We start from the raw sequence: 13,897 nt of genomic DNA, 5'->3' as shown, positions 1-13,897 counted from the left end.
TGGTGTCCTCTGTCCTGAGATAATTGCTCTCAGGCACTAGGTTCAGGTTGCCTGCCCCATCTGTGCCCGGGACAGGGCACAGCGCCTTGGAGAGACACTGAGCAGGGCCTCTGGGGACAAGACAAAGCCAGCCCCCAGCACCACCAGTGATGTGAGCCACGTCCTCAGGATCAAAGTGGAGGCAAACCCCTCACAGAGCAGCTCCCGCTCGGGATAGGGAGGCTCTGGGCTGCTTCGACAGGAAGGGGCTGCACCAGGTCCGAGAAGCCACACAGGGTCACTCGTTCATGTCCCTACAGTGCTTCAGTCCCTGGGAGGATTCAGAAGCGTGACTCAGGAGGGAGGAGGACTAGTTCTAGTGACAGGTCTGAGGTTGTTTGTTGGTGACCCATCTGGGCCTCAGTCTCCCTGTTCTCTAGTGCGCGCCTGGGTCTCGGTCACGTCGAAGGCGATTCCAGCTCTGACTGGGAATCCCTTCCTGGTGAGGGGGGTGCCGGGAAGTTTGGTCCCTGTCCTGCTCCTGCCTGCTGAGCTCTGGGCTCCCTCCTCGCACTCAGCCCACACCCCGCATTGCCAGAGAAGGCCCCGCACACTCACTCTTCTTGCAGGAGGTGCATCTGCAGGCCTTGCAGGTGCAGGAGCCAGCGCAGCTGCAGGAGCCGCCTGCCAGGAAGGGAAAGGCCAGCAGTGAGCAGGGAGAGGGATGCAGGAGCTACAGCAGACGGTCAGCAATGCCTCCCTGAGCCCTCCTCCTCCGTCAGGACGCGGCCCTGGGAGCTCGTGTCCACTCAGGCGGATAGAGAAGCCCCAGCTCGTGTCTTCTGGTCCAAGGAGAGTAGGTCCCCTCCTGATGGGACTCCACAGGAAAGGTCCCAGGCTCCAGACCCAGCCCAGGCTGACTGGGGCCGGGGGCCAGGGCCCATGGCGTGAACCCCAAAGAGGCAGTGTCCCCTCCTCCCATCAAGTCCTGGCAGCTCCGAGGCCTCCTCCAAACCCTGGGTCTAGCAATTCCGTGACCTGCTGGGTGACCTCAACAAAGTCAGTCTTGAGCCTCTGTACTCCCCATTCAAAAATAGAGGCTGGAACTCTCTGGCGATATAGTGGTTAGGGGACAGCGCTCTCACTTCCTAGTGTCTGGGTTCCGTCCCCGGTCAGGGAACTAAGCTCCCACAAGCTGAGTGGTACAGCCAAAAAACAAAAAACAAAAAATAGATTAAAAAAATGCTGTCGCTGCCCTGGCTGGGAAGAAAGCACTGGGTGAACCGTGGCCGTCCACTTGTGCTCAAATTGAAACTTCTTCCTCGTCTAACCCCAGGGACACTGTGTCCTGGGCTGAGAAGCGGGCATCCAAGGCCCAGAGCCAGGGGTTCCTTACCAGTGGGGAGGAGCAGTTGGGGTCCATTTGGAGCCAAGGCGAGGCCGGGGGTAGAAAGCAAGCGGCCAAGAGGCCCGTGAGCTGGTGGGAGGCGTGTCGAGCCTAGGAGCCTGCTTGCAGTGTTTGTACCCAGAGGAGGCGGCCCGGGCGCAGAGGTCCCACCCCCTCCTTGCACCCGCCCCGCGGATCTGCGCCCGCCCCGCGGATCTGCGCCCGCCCCGCCCGCAGCGCCGGGGGCCCGGCCGTGAGCAACCCCTGGGGCCGAGACAGGATTCTCCCAGTGTACGTGGGTCCGCTCTGCGCACGGAGAGCCGTATTTGGTGCCTGCTCGCCGGTAGGGACTGTTTGCCAGGAGGTGCGCGGTGTCCTAGCCTCCCTGTCCGCCCCTCCCGATTTTCCCGAGGGCGGCAGCCACCTTGTTCCGGGATTTTCCAGCAAGCCAGCCTCTGTATCCTCGCTGTCTTCCCCACCACCGGCCCCCGCGCTGTTGTCTTCAGGTTCCCCCTTTCCGGAGCCCGTGTGCAACCCTAGTCTCGCGCTCCCGTCCCAGGCATGGCTGGATCCTGGGAGTTGTGTGCAGAGAGCGGCGGTGGATGTGACCTTCACCACCAATCCTCCGACTCCCTCTTCCCCCACCATTTCCTGTCCTGGTCCCCACGATGGTCCTTAGGCAGCGTTTCTCTAACGTTTCTCCGTAAGAGCACCGCGACCAACTCAGGCCTCTGCCTCCCATCCTTCCTTCTTTTCTGCACTACTGAATGGATGGATGGGCACACTTGTCCCTGTGCTCCTGGCCTAAACTTGGCAGGGGATTTCCTGATCCTAGCCAGTCCACCCTGCACCAGGATGGAGGTTCCCAAAGGATGAGATCCCACCCCGTGGAAGGGATCATTGTAAGTGATGGGCAGACCTGGCATTAAATAGCAAAGCATGACAAGTGGTTATTTCCCTTTCAGTATTCAGCAGTGGGAAGGGCACTGAGCAGGCAGTCACATCCCTCTGCATAGCTCTGTGACCTCTCTGGACTTTAGTCTCCCATCTCTGCAGCCAGAAGCACAACTAGACTGTCTGAAAGGACACTTCCAGCTCTGAGTAATGATAGGCAGGACTCAGCCTTCAGTGACCTCCTAATCAGCGACCTTTGGCAAGGAGGTGAGACAGCCTTGCTATAGCTTCAGACCTCTGAATATGATCTGTGTGCCCTTAGGCAGGTTGCTGAAACTCTGGGTAGCTGGCGCAATCATTCCAGCCCCTGCAGGTTCACTGTGTTACTGGTTCAATATAGATCAAGTGATAGGAAGGGTGGGCATTGATTTTGTGTTTCTCCAAATGGTGTGGCAGCATTTTATCCTGGGGGGGGGGGGGGCTATTGCAGGGCATCCACACTCCCCCTGCCAGTGGATCAGTAAATTTGCAATCAAACCTTAACCTCCAGCCTGGAGTGATGCTTGCAAAACCATGAGCCTTTCCCCAAGAGCTTGTTGGAATTCAGCAAGATTGTGTCCCAGTAAAGTCACTGTGAACAGAAGCATCCTAATAGACAGAGTTTATTAAGCCCTAGTGAGGAGCTAGGCCACTCTCAATACCACACAGGGATATCATCTCCTTTTTATAGGAAATGGAGACTTAGAGAGGTCGAGCGACTCATTTAGGATACGCGGCTGGTAAGGGCCACTGTGGTCTGTGAACCAAGACTGCCTGACACCAGCACCCACGCACCCAGCACAGGCTGGCTCCTGAAATCCCCTCTTCACACAGGACACCTGTGGGTGAGTGTGGTCCTGACACTTGGGCCACGTGACTCGTCTTTCTCTTTGACTTTCCATCAAATAGCAAATCCCTCCAGAAGTTGTCAGGAGGACCAGCTCTCGCCATTATTTACAGGTCACTCAGCGCCTCACTCCTTCCTAGTAAATACCACCACCACGTTGTAAATGCAGAATCTGACACTACCCTGCACAGGCAGACATGAAGTCCTTCATCTGGAACCAATTTCCAGGTACTCTGCCTCTTGTTGGGAAGTGGCTGGGCATTACCTACAAATTCCTAGTCACTTTGTGGTTTCCAGTAGCCAAGGGCTGGATTTTGAAGGCAGCGTTCAGCCTGACCTAAAGGAACTTCCAAAGATTCAGAGCCAACTCACCACAGGGAGCTCTCAGGGGTAGCAGGTGTCCTCTCACTGGCACTGGGCCAGCCGAGACGGATGTTCCCTGTGGGGATGGTGGGAAGAGCTACTTCAGGTGTGGGTGATCCACACAGTGGGGCGTTTGAAAGTGTTTTCTGTGTTCAACATACTCCTTTGATGAACTCATGGTTTTTTTTTTAATAATTGAAGTGTAGCTGATTTACAATATTGTGTTAGTTTCAGGTGAACAAACATGTTTTTACTTTTTAAATTTTTCCTGTACTACTCTGATCCTCATACATTTATTCAAATTTATTGAATCAACAATTGGGTTTTGTATTTTGTGTCCTTTGAAATTTTTCTTAGTAGTTCACTTAATTTTATTTTACCAAAGTTTAGGTTTGTGACGTTAGAAAATAAAAACCACAGCTAGAAAATTCACACATCTTTCAGTGCAGGGAGTTTGAGACTTCCAGGTAGGGATTCAGGTAACTGGAGGTGTGATTCCAACTTCTTTAGAGTCTATGAAGCCTAAAATCTATGAGGACGTGAAGTTAGCCAGGGAAATCAGAGGATGGGAAATGAGGCATGGAGAAGTCACCAACCCTTGCCATGCCACGAACCCTTGCCATGAGAATGGAGGGGACCTTGTATCTGCTCAACACCCTTAGAGCATCTGGTCTAATGCTCTTCCATTTTACGGAAGATGAACCCAGTGAGGGAGTGTGGCTTGTCTTAGGCACTCAGTTTGTGAGGGACTCACATTTTGTTCCAGTACCCAAGTCTCTGCACTTCTCATCCAGTCTCCTACACCAGCCCTGGTGTAGGGCAGGAGCCCTTATTCCCAATGCACAGAAAAAAGAGCCGAGTCGGAAGAGTGTCAACAGCTTTTATTACAACTCACATATTTCATAGGAAAGGGAATGTAGCAATCAAGTCAGAGTTGTATAAAAACACAGGTCGGCCCGTGGTCCTCCATTGACACCTGGGGCAGGCTCTCCGCGACATCAGGCACAGCAGCTGCACTTGTCCGAGGCCCCTTTGCAGACGCAGCCCTGGGCACACTTGGCGCAGCCCACGGGGCAGCAGGAGCAGCAGCCTGGGGAGGCAAGGGCAGCGTGCAGTCGGACCACGCGTTGTCCACAACCACCCTTCCCAACAGCAGGCCTGGCCCCAGCCGCCCTCAGGCCCAGACCCTGAGTTTACGATGGTGTCCTCTGTCCTGAGATAATTGCTCTCAGGCACTAGGTTCAGGTTGCCTGCCCCATCTGTGCCCAGGACAGGGCACAGCGCCTTGGACAGACAGTGAGCAGGGCCTCTGGGGCAAGAGAAAGCCGGCCCCCAGCACCACCAGTGATGTGAGCCACGTCCTCAGGATCAAAGTGGAGGCAAACCCCTCACAGAGTAGCTCCCGCTCGGGATAGGGAAGCTCTGGGTTGCTTCGACAGGAAGGGGCTGCACCAGGTCCGAGAAGCCACACAGGGTCACTCGCTCATGTCCCTACAGTGCTTCAGTCCCTGGGAGGATTCAGAAGCGGGCCTCAGGAGGCAGGAGGACTAGTTCTAGTGACAGGTCTGAGGTTGTTTGTTGGTGACCCGTCTGGGCCTCAGTCTCCCTGTTCTCTAGTGCGCGCCTGGGTCTCGGTCACGTCGAAGGCGATTCCAGCTCTGATTGGGAATCCCTTTCTGGTGAGGAGGGTGCCGGGAAGTTTGGTCTCTCTCCTGCTCCTGCCTGCTGAGCTCTGGGCTCCCTCCTCGCACTCAGCCCACACCCCGCATTCCCAGAGAAGGCCCCGCACACTCACTCTTCTTGCAGGACGTGCATCTGCAGGCCTTGCAGGTGCAGGAGCCAGCGCAGCTGCAGGAGCCGCCTGCCAGGAAGGGAAAGGCCAGCAGTGAGCAGGGAGAGGGATGCAGGAGCTACAGCAGACGGTCAGCAATGCCTCCCTGAGCCCTCCTCCGTCAGGACCCAGTCCTGGGAGCTCGTGTCCACTCAGGCGGATAGAGAAGCCCCAGCTCGTCTCTTCTGGTCCAAGGAGAGTAGGTCCCCTCCTGATGGGACTCCACAGGGAAGGTCCCAGGCTCCAGACCCAGCCCAGGGTGACTGGGGCCGGGGGCCAGGGCCCATGGCCTGAACCCCAAAGAGGCAGTGTCCCCTCCTCCCATCCAGTCCTGGCAGCTCCGAGGCCTCCTCCAAACACTGGGTCCCGGTCTAGCAATCCCCTGACCAGCTGGGTGACCTCAATCAGGACAGCCTGGAGCCCCCGTGACCTCAGTGTTAACAGAGAGGCAAAGGGAGACTGACCTGCTCCCAGGGGCCTGGCTCCCAAGAAAGCCCCGGACCCGTGACAGGAGTCCTCCTGAGCTCAAACTCAAAACCCTCCCTTGTCGTCCTGTGCCTGGGAAGGGGGCATCCTAAGGCTCAAAGCCAGGGCTCCCTTACCAGTGGGGCAGGAGCACTTGGGGTCCATCTGGAGGAGAAGTGAGGCCCGAGGTCCAAAGCAAGGGGCGAAGCGGCTGCACGGGTCCGGTGGGGGCCGTGTGGGAGCGAGGAGCCCGGGGGCTCAGTTATAGGCCGAGGAGGCGGCCCGGGCGCAGAGGCCCCGCCCCCGCCTTGCACGCGCCCCGCGGGTCCGCGCCCGCGCCCGCGCCCACGCCCGCGCCGTCCGCAGCGCCCTCAGCGCCCTGGGCCGGGCTGTGAGCAACAGGCGGGGCCGAGCGCACGATTCCACTTCGGTGCCGGCTGGAGCGGAGGAACCGGGTGCCGTGCGGTAAGCGGTGTCCCAGCCCCCTGGCCGCCCCTTCCCAATGTGCCCGACGGGAGCAGCCACCCTGTTGGCGGGTTGTGCAGGAATCCAGCTCCCGCGTCCTCCGGTCTTCCCCGCCCCGGGCCCCGCGCCGCCGGCCTGCGGGTCGCCGTTTCCTGCAGCCTGAGAACAGCCCCCGCCTCCCGCTCGTGTCCCTGGCTTGGCTGGAGCCGGGGAGCGGTGTCAGAGACGGCAGGCGTATGTGACCCTCACCACCGTTTCGCCCAGCCCATGTGTCCCCAGGCGTTGCCAGCCCCGGTCCCCACCACGGTCCTTTGGAAGCACGTTTCCGGTGCCGTCTCCTGGAACGGCAGCGCGGTGAACATTGCCTTCAGCCGCTAGTCCTCCTCACTTGTGTTTTCCTTTCCTGGAGGGATCATGGCTCATTTCGGCGGGGGCTTCTTTGCCTAAACTTTCCAGGGGGGCTCCTCACTGTAGCCGGTCCACCCCACGCCAGGGTGGAGGTTCCCTAATCATGGGATGCTCCCCAGGGACGGCGTCATTGTAGGTGATAGGCAGCCCTGGCGTTAAATAACAAAGCGAGACAAGTGGATAGTTCCCTTTGAGTAGTCCCGACAGTTACTCACCGTGGAGTCCAGGCCAAGCCTTGTTAATCACTTTTGCTCTTTGAACTGTCACACCAACCGGGAAGGGAGATCCTAGTCAGGAGCCCGTTTCCCAAAGGCCAAAGTACCTACAGTACAAGGAGGCTCCGGAGGCAGGCACACGGTGCTGGGGAGTGGTGCCCTGCTTCTGTGCTTTTGTCGCTTCGCAGCTGAGAGAGGGAGTCAGTGAGAAAGCTCCCCTTTGGCCCAGAGCTGTGTCCTCAGCCCGTCTCTACCATGTCCAGCTCAATCCTGGGGGCGACCAGAGTGACAGAATAGGAATGGATTTATGACTTTGTGGCTACCTTCTGACTCTCTCCTTCCGTAGTGCTCAAGAGGTTTCTTTTGGTATAACGTATTTCGGAAAATCGCTGAAAAGAGAATGGTAAGGAAATCCTGATGCAGGTGACAGCAGAAATGGCAGGATCCTTCTGTATGTGTTAGGAGGACACCGACTGTGTTACTCACGGCTTTCTACCTGTAGTGTCAACGGCTCTTTGCGTGAAGGCAGGATAACCCTCTCAGGGGAACTGGTGCCAGGCTCACAGGGTTGATGAGGACGGCCCAGAGCACAGAGCTAAACACACCATCCTTGCTTGCGTGTCTGGAAGGAGGACAATGTCTCCTAGGCTAATGATAACAAATAAATAAAGAGATAAATAAATGAATCGGTGGTACGATAGATTACTCCCTGAGTGCCCAGTATGTTCTGACCTTCTTTGCATGTATTCAATTCTGTAATCCCGAGAGCCAGACACTGTTATTTTGCCCTTTAGGGCAGAGGAGACTGAGCCAGAGAGAGGTTATGTCACAGGGCTATGTGTGACACAGATGGGACTGGCCCTCCTGCAGGCTGACTGCAGCCCCCCGCCCAACCGGACACCATGTCATCCCATGAAAGGTGAGAACACTGAACACCTGGCACAGAGGCAGCAGTGGGAAAGCCCTGAGCTGGCAGTCAGAGCCCTCTGCACAGCTCTGTGACCTCTGTGGGCTTCAGCCTCCCACCTCTGCAGCCAGGAGCACAGCTGGACTGTCTCCGAAGACCCTTGCAGCCCTGAAAAAGGAGAGGCCGGATTCAGCCTCCAGTGATGTCATAACCGGCCCCATGTGGCCGGGAGGTGAGACAGCTGTGGTGTAGGTGTAGTCCTCTGAGCATAGGCTGTGTGCCCTTGGGTAAGTTGCTTAACCTCTCTGCAATTGGCACCATCACTCCAGACCTTGCAGGTTCACTGAGTCTGTGCAAATGCTGTGGCGGTGACTCGTTCCATGGGGCTTGTTGGAGAACATCCCTACGCCCTCTGGCACTGGATAAGCAAGGTTCCTATCCACCTCTGCCCTCACCATGAGCTTGCTTGCAAACCAGGGAGCCTTTCTCCAGGAGCTTGTTGGGAGCTCAAGGATTCTCTGTGCACAAATGTCAGTGTGGAGAGAGCGATCATAAAGGACACCGTTCGGGAAGCCCGAGCTAGGAGCCAGGCCACTATCTGGCTTATTCCCCCTCATTGAAATTAATCTTTTTTATCGAAAGGAGGAAATGAAATCTCAGAGAGTATCAGTGACTTGCCAGGTCAGGAAGTGGCATGCTGGCTGTGAACCCGAGTGCCTGACACCAACACCCACGCACGCAGAACGGGCCGGCTCCCGAAATGCCCCCCTTCACACAGGGCACCTGTGGGCAATCTTGCTCCTGACTTCTGAGCCACGTGTCTCCTCTTTCTCTCCGAGTGCCCATCAACTAGGAATTCCCTCCCCAGACCGCCAGGGGGCGCAACACCTGAACTATATTACCTGTTCCCTCAGCACACACTTCTTGCTAATAAACAGCACCAGGCCCTCCGCACTGCAGCACCACCATCACTCTGCAGAGGAACACATGAAGTCCTTCTTCTGAAAGCAAGTCTCAGGGAAACAGCTGGGAAATTCCCACCAAATTCAAATCACTATCGGGGTGTCAAGTAGCCACGGGCTGCATTTGAGGGAAGGGAAGATGTCAGCCTGATCTAGGGAGGACCTTGCGAAGATTCAGAGCCAAGGCCCTGCAGGGAGCTGTCACGGGTGGCGAGTGTCCTGTCAGTAGCCCTGGGCAAGCCAAGACTGATGTTCCCTGTGGGGAGGCAGGGGGCAGAGCTGCTCCGGGCGTGTGTGGTCCGCACAGTGGGGCATCTGTGAAGCGTTCCCAGGACTCGGGCACACCTTCCATGTAAGTGCAGCATATGAAAGCGTCCAGCTTTCAGAATTGCTCCTCCACGTATGAGGGTGATTTGACGTGTTGAAGGGAAAAATGGGTGTCACATATAGTGTCCTTTTACATTTTATCTTAGCGATTCTTTTTACTGACCAGGGTTAAAACTGTGGCCGAAAATACAAATAGGTCTTTCCAGGGTGTTTTAGACGCCAGTCCCGTGTAGAAGTCAAACAAGAGGGGTGTGGGATTCCATCCCCTCTGGGTACTTTTCCAGGCTCTCATCACCGAGGACTGAGTTTGGCAGGGGCCCCCAGAGAAGGAAAATGAGAAATGGACAACGTTCTCTGCAATCCATACTCGTAAGGGGAATAGAGGGAGTGTGTCCTCTGTGTGTCCAGTGCCCTATGTCATCTGGCGAGGCTTTCATTTGGAGCTGAGAAACTGAAGCTCAACTTAACCTAAGGGGCTAAGACGCTCCGTGTGCGTGTGTTTTGGGGGGTGGGGGGGTACTCTTTGGTCCAGAGCCGAGGTCTCTGCACGTCCAGTCCAGTTCCCCACGCCAGCCCTGATGGGCACGGCGTCTCTTTGTTCAAGACAGACAAAGGAAGACAGAGCCAGAATAAAGTCAACAACTTTTATTACAACTCACATATTTCACAGAAAAAGGAATGTAGCGTCAGGTCCGCTTGTATGAAAAACGGTAAAATGCAGGTTTGTCCTGGTTGCTCTGTTGACACCCGGGGCAGGCTCTCCGCGACATCAGGCACAGCAGCTGCACTTGTCCGAGGCCCCTTTGCAGACGCAGCCCTGGGCACACTTGGCGCAGCCCACGGGGCAGCAGGAGCAGCAGCCTGGGGAGGCAAGGGCAGCGTGCAGTTGGACCACGCGTTGTCCGCAACCACCCTTCCCAACAGCAGGCCTGGCCCCAGCCGCCCTCAGGCCCAGACCCTGAGTTTACGATGGTGTCCTCTGTCCTGAGATAATTGCTCTCAGGCACTAGGTTCAGGTTGCCTGCCCCATCTGTGCCCGGGACAGGGCACAGCGCCTTGGAGAGACACTGAGCAGGGCCTCTGGGGACAAGACAAAGCCAGCCCCCAGCACCACCAGTGATGTGAGCCACGTCCTCAGGATCAAAGTGGAGGCAAACCCCTCACAGAGCAGCTCCCGCTCGGGATAGGGAGGCTCTGGGCTGCTTCGACAGGAAGGGGCTGCACCAGGTCCGAGAAGCCACACAGGGTCACTCGTTCATGTCCCTACAGTGCTTCAGTCCCTGGGAGGATTCAGAAGCGTGACTCAGGAGGGAGGAGGACTAGTTCTAGTGACAGGTCTGAGGTTGTTTGTTGGTGACCCGTCTGGGCCTCAGTCTCCCTGTTCTCTAGTGCGCGCCTGGGTCTCGGTCATGTCGAAGGCGATTCCAGCTCTGACTGGGAATCCCTTCCTGGTGAGGGGGGTGCCGGGAAGTTTGGTCACTGTCCTGCTCCTGCCTGCTGAGCTCTGGGCTCCCTCCTCGCACTCAGCCCACACCCCGCATTGCCAGAGAAGGCCCCGCACACTCACTCTTCTTGCAGGAGGTGCATCTGCAGGCCTTGCAGGTGCAGGAGCCAGCGCAGCTGCAGGAGCCGCCTGCCAGGAAGGGAAAGGCCAGCAGTGAGCAGGGAGAGGGATGCAGGAGCTACAGCAGACGGTCAGCAATGCCTCCCTGAGCCCTCCTCCTCCGTCAGGACGCGGCCCTGGGAGCTCGTGTCCACTCAGGCGGATAGAGAAGCCCCAGCTCGTGTCTTCTGGTCCAAGGAGAGTAGGTCCCCTCCTGATGGGACTCCACAGGGAAGGTCCCAGGCTCCAGACCCAGCCCAGGCTGACTGGGGCCGGGGGCCAGGGCCCATGGCGTGAACCCCAAAGAGGCAGTGTCCCCTCCTCCCATCAAGTCCTGGCAGCTCCGAGGCCTCCTCCAAACCCTGGGTCTAGCAATTCCGTGACCTGCTGGGTGACCTCAACAAAGGCAGTCTTGAGCCTCTGTACTCCCCATTCAAAAATAGAGGCTGGAACTCTCTGGCGATCTAGTGGTTAGGGGACAGCGCTCTCACTTCCTAGTGTCTGGGTTCCGTCCCCGGTCAGGGAACTAAGCTCCCACAAGCTGAGTGGTACAGCCAAAAAACAAAAAACAAAAAATAGATTAAAAAAATGCTGTCGCTGCCCTGGCTGGGAAGAAAGCACTGGGTGAACCGTGGCCGTCCACTTGTGCTCAAATTGAAACTTCTTCCTCATCTAACCCCAGGGACACTGTGTCCTGGGCTGAGAAGCGGGCATCCAAGGCCCAGAGCCAGGGGTTCCTTACCAGTGGGGCAGGAGCAGTTGGGGTCCATTTGGAGCCAAGGCGAGGCCGGGGGTAGAAAGCAAGCGGCCAAGAGGCCCGTGAGCTGGTGGGAGGCGTGTCGAGCCTAGGAGCCTGCTTGCAGTGTTTGTACCCAGAGGAGGCGGCCCGGGCGCAGAGGTCCCACCCCCTCCTTGCACCCGCCCCGCGGATCTGCGCCCGCCCCGCCCGCAGCGCCGGGGGCCCGGCCGTGAGCAACCCCTGGGGCCGAGACAGGATTCTCCCAGTGTACGTGGGTCCGCTCTGCGCACGGAGAGCCGTATTTGGTGCCTGCTCGCCGGTAGGGACTGTTTGCCAGGAGGTGCGCGGTGTCCTAGCCTCCCTGTCCGCCCCTCCCGATTTTCCCGAGGGCGGCAGCCACCTTGTTCCGGGATTTTCCAGCAAGCCAGCCTCTGTATCCTCGCTGTCTTCCCCACCACCGGCCCCCGCGCTGTTGTCTTCAGGTTCCCCCTTTCCGGAGCCCGTGTGCAACCCTAGTCTCGCGCTCCCGTCCCAGGCATGGCTGGATCCTGGGAGTTGTGTGCAGAGAGCGGCGGTGGATGTGACCTTCACCACCAATCCTCCGACTCCCTCTTCCCCCACCATTTCCTGTCCTGGTCCCCACGATGGTCCTTAGGCAGCGTTTCTCTAACGTTTCTCCGTAAGAGCACCGCGACCAACTCAGGCCTCTGCCTCCCATCCTTCCTTCTTTTCTGCACTACTGAATGGATGGATGGGCACACTTGTCCCTGTGCTCCTGGCCTAAACTTGGCAGGGGATTTCCTGATCCTAGCCAGTCCACCCTGCACCAGGATGGAGGTTCCCAAAGGATGAGATCCCACCCCGTGGAAGGGATCATTGTAAGTGATGGGCAGACCTGGCATTAAATAGCAAAGCATGACAAGTGGTTATTTCCCTTTCAGTATTCAGCAGTGGGAAGGGCACTGAGCAGGCAGTCACATCCCTCTGCATAGCTCTGTGACCTCTCTGGACTTTAGTCTCCCATCTCTGCAGCCAGAAGCACAACTAGACTGTCTGAAAGGACACTTCCAGCTCTGAGTAATGATAGGCAGGACTCAGCCTTCAGTGACCTCCTAATCAGCGACCTTTGGCAAGGAGGTGAGACAGCCTTGCTATAGCTTCAGACCTCTGAATATGATCTGTGTGCCCTTAGGCAGGTTGCTGAAACTCTGGGTAGCTGGCGCAATCATTCCAGCCCCTGCAGGTTCACTGTGTTACTGGTTCAATATAGATCAAGTGATAGGAAGGGTGGGCATTGATTTTGTGTTTCTCCAAATGGTGTGGCAGCATTTTATCCTGGGGGGGGGGGGGCTATTGCAGGGCATCCACACTCCCCCTGCCAGTGGATCAGTAAATTTGCAATCAAACCTTAACCTCCAGCCTGGAGTGATGCTTGCAAAACCATGAGCCTTTCCCCAAGAGCTTGTTGGAATTCAGCAAGATTGTGTCCCAGTAAAGTCACTGTGAACAGAAGCATCCTAATAGACAGAGTTTATTAAGCCCTAGTGAGGAGCTAGGCCACTCTCAATACCACACAGGGATATCATCTCCTTTTTATAGGAAATGGAGACTTAGAGAGGTCGAGCGACTCATTTAGGATACGCGGCTGGTAAGGGCCACTGTGGTCTGTGAACCAAGACTGCCTGACACCAGCACCCACGCACCCAGCACAGGCTGGCTCCTGAAATCCCCTCTTCACACAGGACACCTGTGGGTGAGTGTGGTCCTGACACTTGGGCCACGTGACTCGTCTTTCTCTTTGACTTTCCATCAAATAGCAAATCGCTCCAGAAGTTGTCAGGAGGACCAGCTCTCGCCATTATTTACAGGTCACTCAGCGCCTCACTCCTTCCTAGTAAATACCACCACCACGTTGTAAATGCAGAATCTGACACTACCCTGCACAGGCAGACATGAAGTCCTTCATCTGGAACCAATTTCCAGGTACTCTGCCTCTTGTTGGGAAGTGGCTGGGCATTACCTACAAATTCCTAGTCACTTTGTGGTTTCCAGTAGCCAAGGGCTGGATTTTGAAGGCAGCGTTCAGCCTGACCTAAAGGAACTTCCAAAGATTCAGAGCCAACTCACCACAGGGAGCTCTCAGGGGTAGCAGGTGTCCTCTCACTGGCACTGGGCCAGCCGAGACGGATGTTCCCTGTGGGGATGGTGGGAAGAGCTACTTCAGGTGTGGGTGATCCACACAGTGGGGCGTTTGAAAGTGTTTTCCGTGTTCAACATACTCCTTTGATGAACTCATGGTTTTTTTTTTAATAATTGAAGTGTAGCTGATTTACAATATTGTGTTAGTTTCAGGTGAACAAACATGTTTTTACTTTTTAAATTTTTCCTGTACTACTCTGATCCTCATACATTTATTCAAATTTATTGAATCAACAATTGGGTTTTGTATTTTGTGTCCTTTGAAAT

The 13,897-nt window shown here is 56.4% G+C and overlaps 1 protein-coding gene across 1 annotated transcript; it reads right to left on the bottom strand.

Annotated features, from left to right (window-relative positions):
• Nucleotides 1–4,507: 4,507 nt before the first annotated feature.
• On the bottom strand, nt 4,508–11,462 carry LOC307066354 (metallothionein-1E; the record flags this gene model as incomplete). Its single annotated transcript, XM_079723486.1, has 3 exons — nt 4,508–4,599; nt 5,305–5,370; nt 11,435–11,462. 3 exons carry the CDS (start codon nt 11,460–11,462, stop codon nt 4,508–4,510), a joined length of 186 nt encoding a protein of 61 aa, XP_079579612.1.
• Between the last annotated feature and the right edge of the window lie 2,435 nt (nt 11,463–13,897).

The sequence above is a fragment of the Hyperoodon ampullatus genome, assembly GCF_949752795.1.
Source record: "Hyperoodon ampullatus genome assembly, chromosome: 18".
Taxonomy (NCBI): Eukaryota; Metazoa; Chordata; class Mammalia; order Artiodactyla; family Ziphiidae; genus Hyperoodon; species Hyperoodon ampullatus.
The sequence above is the reverse complement of the archived record's forward strand: the minus strand, read 5'-3'. Positions and strand labels throughout refer to the sequence as shown.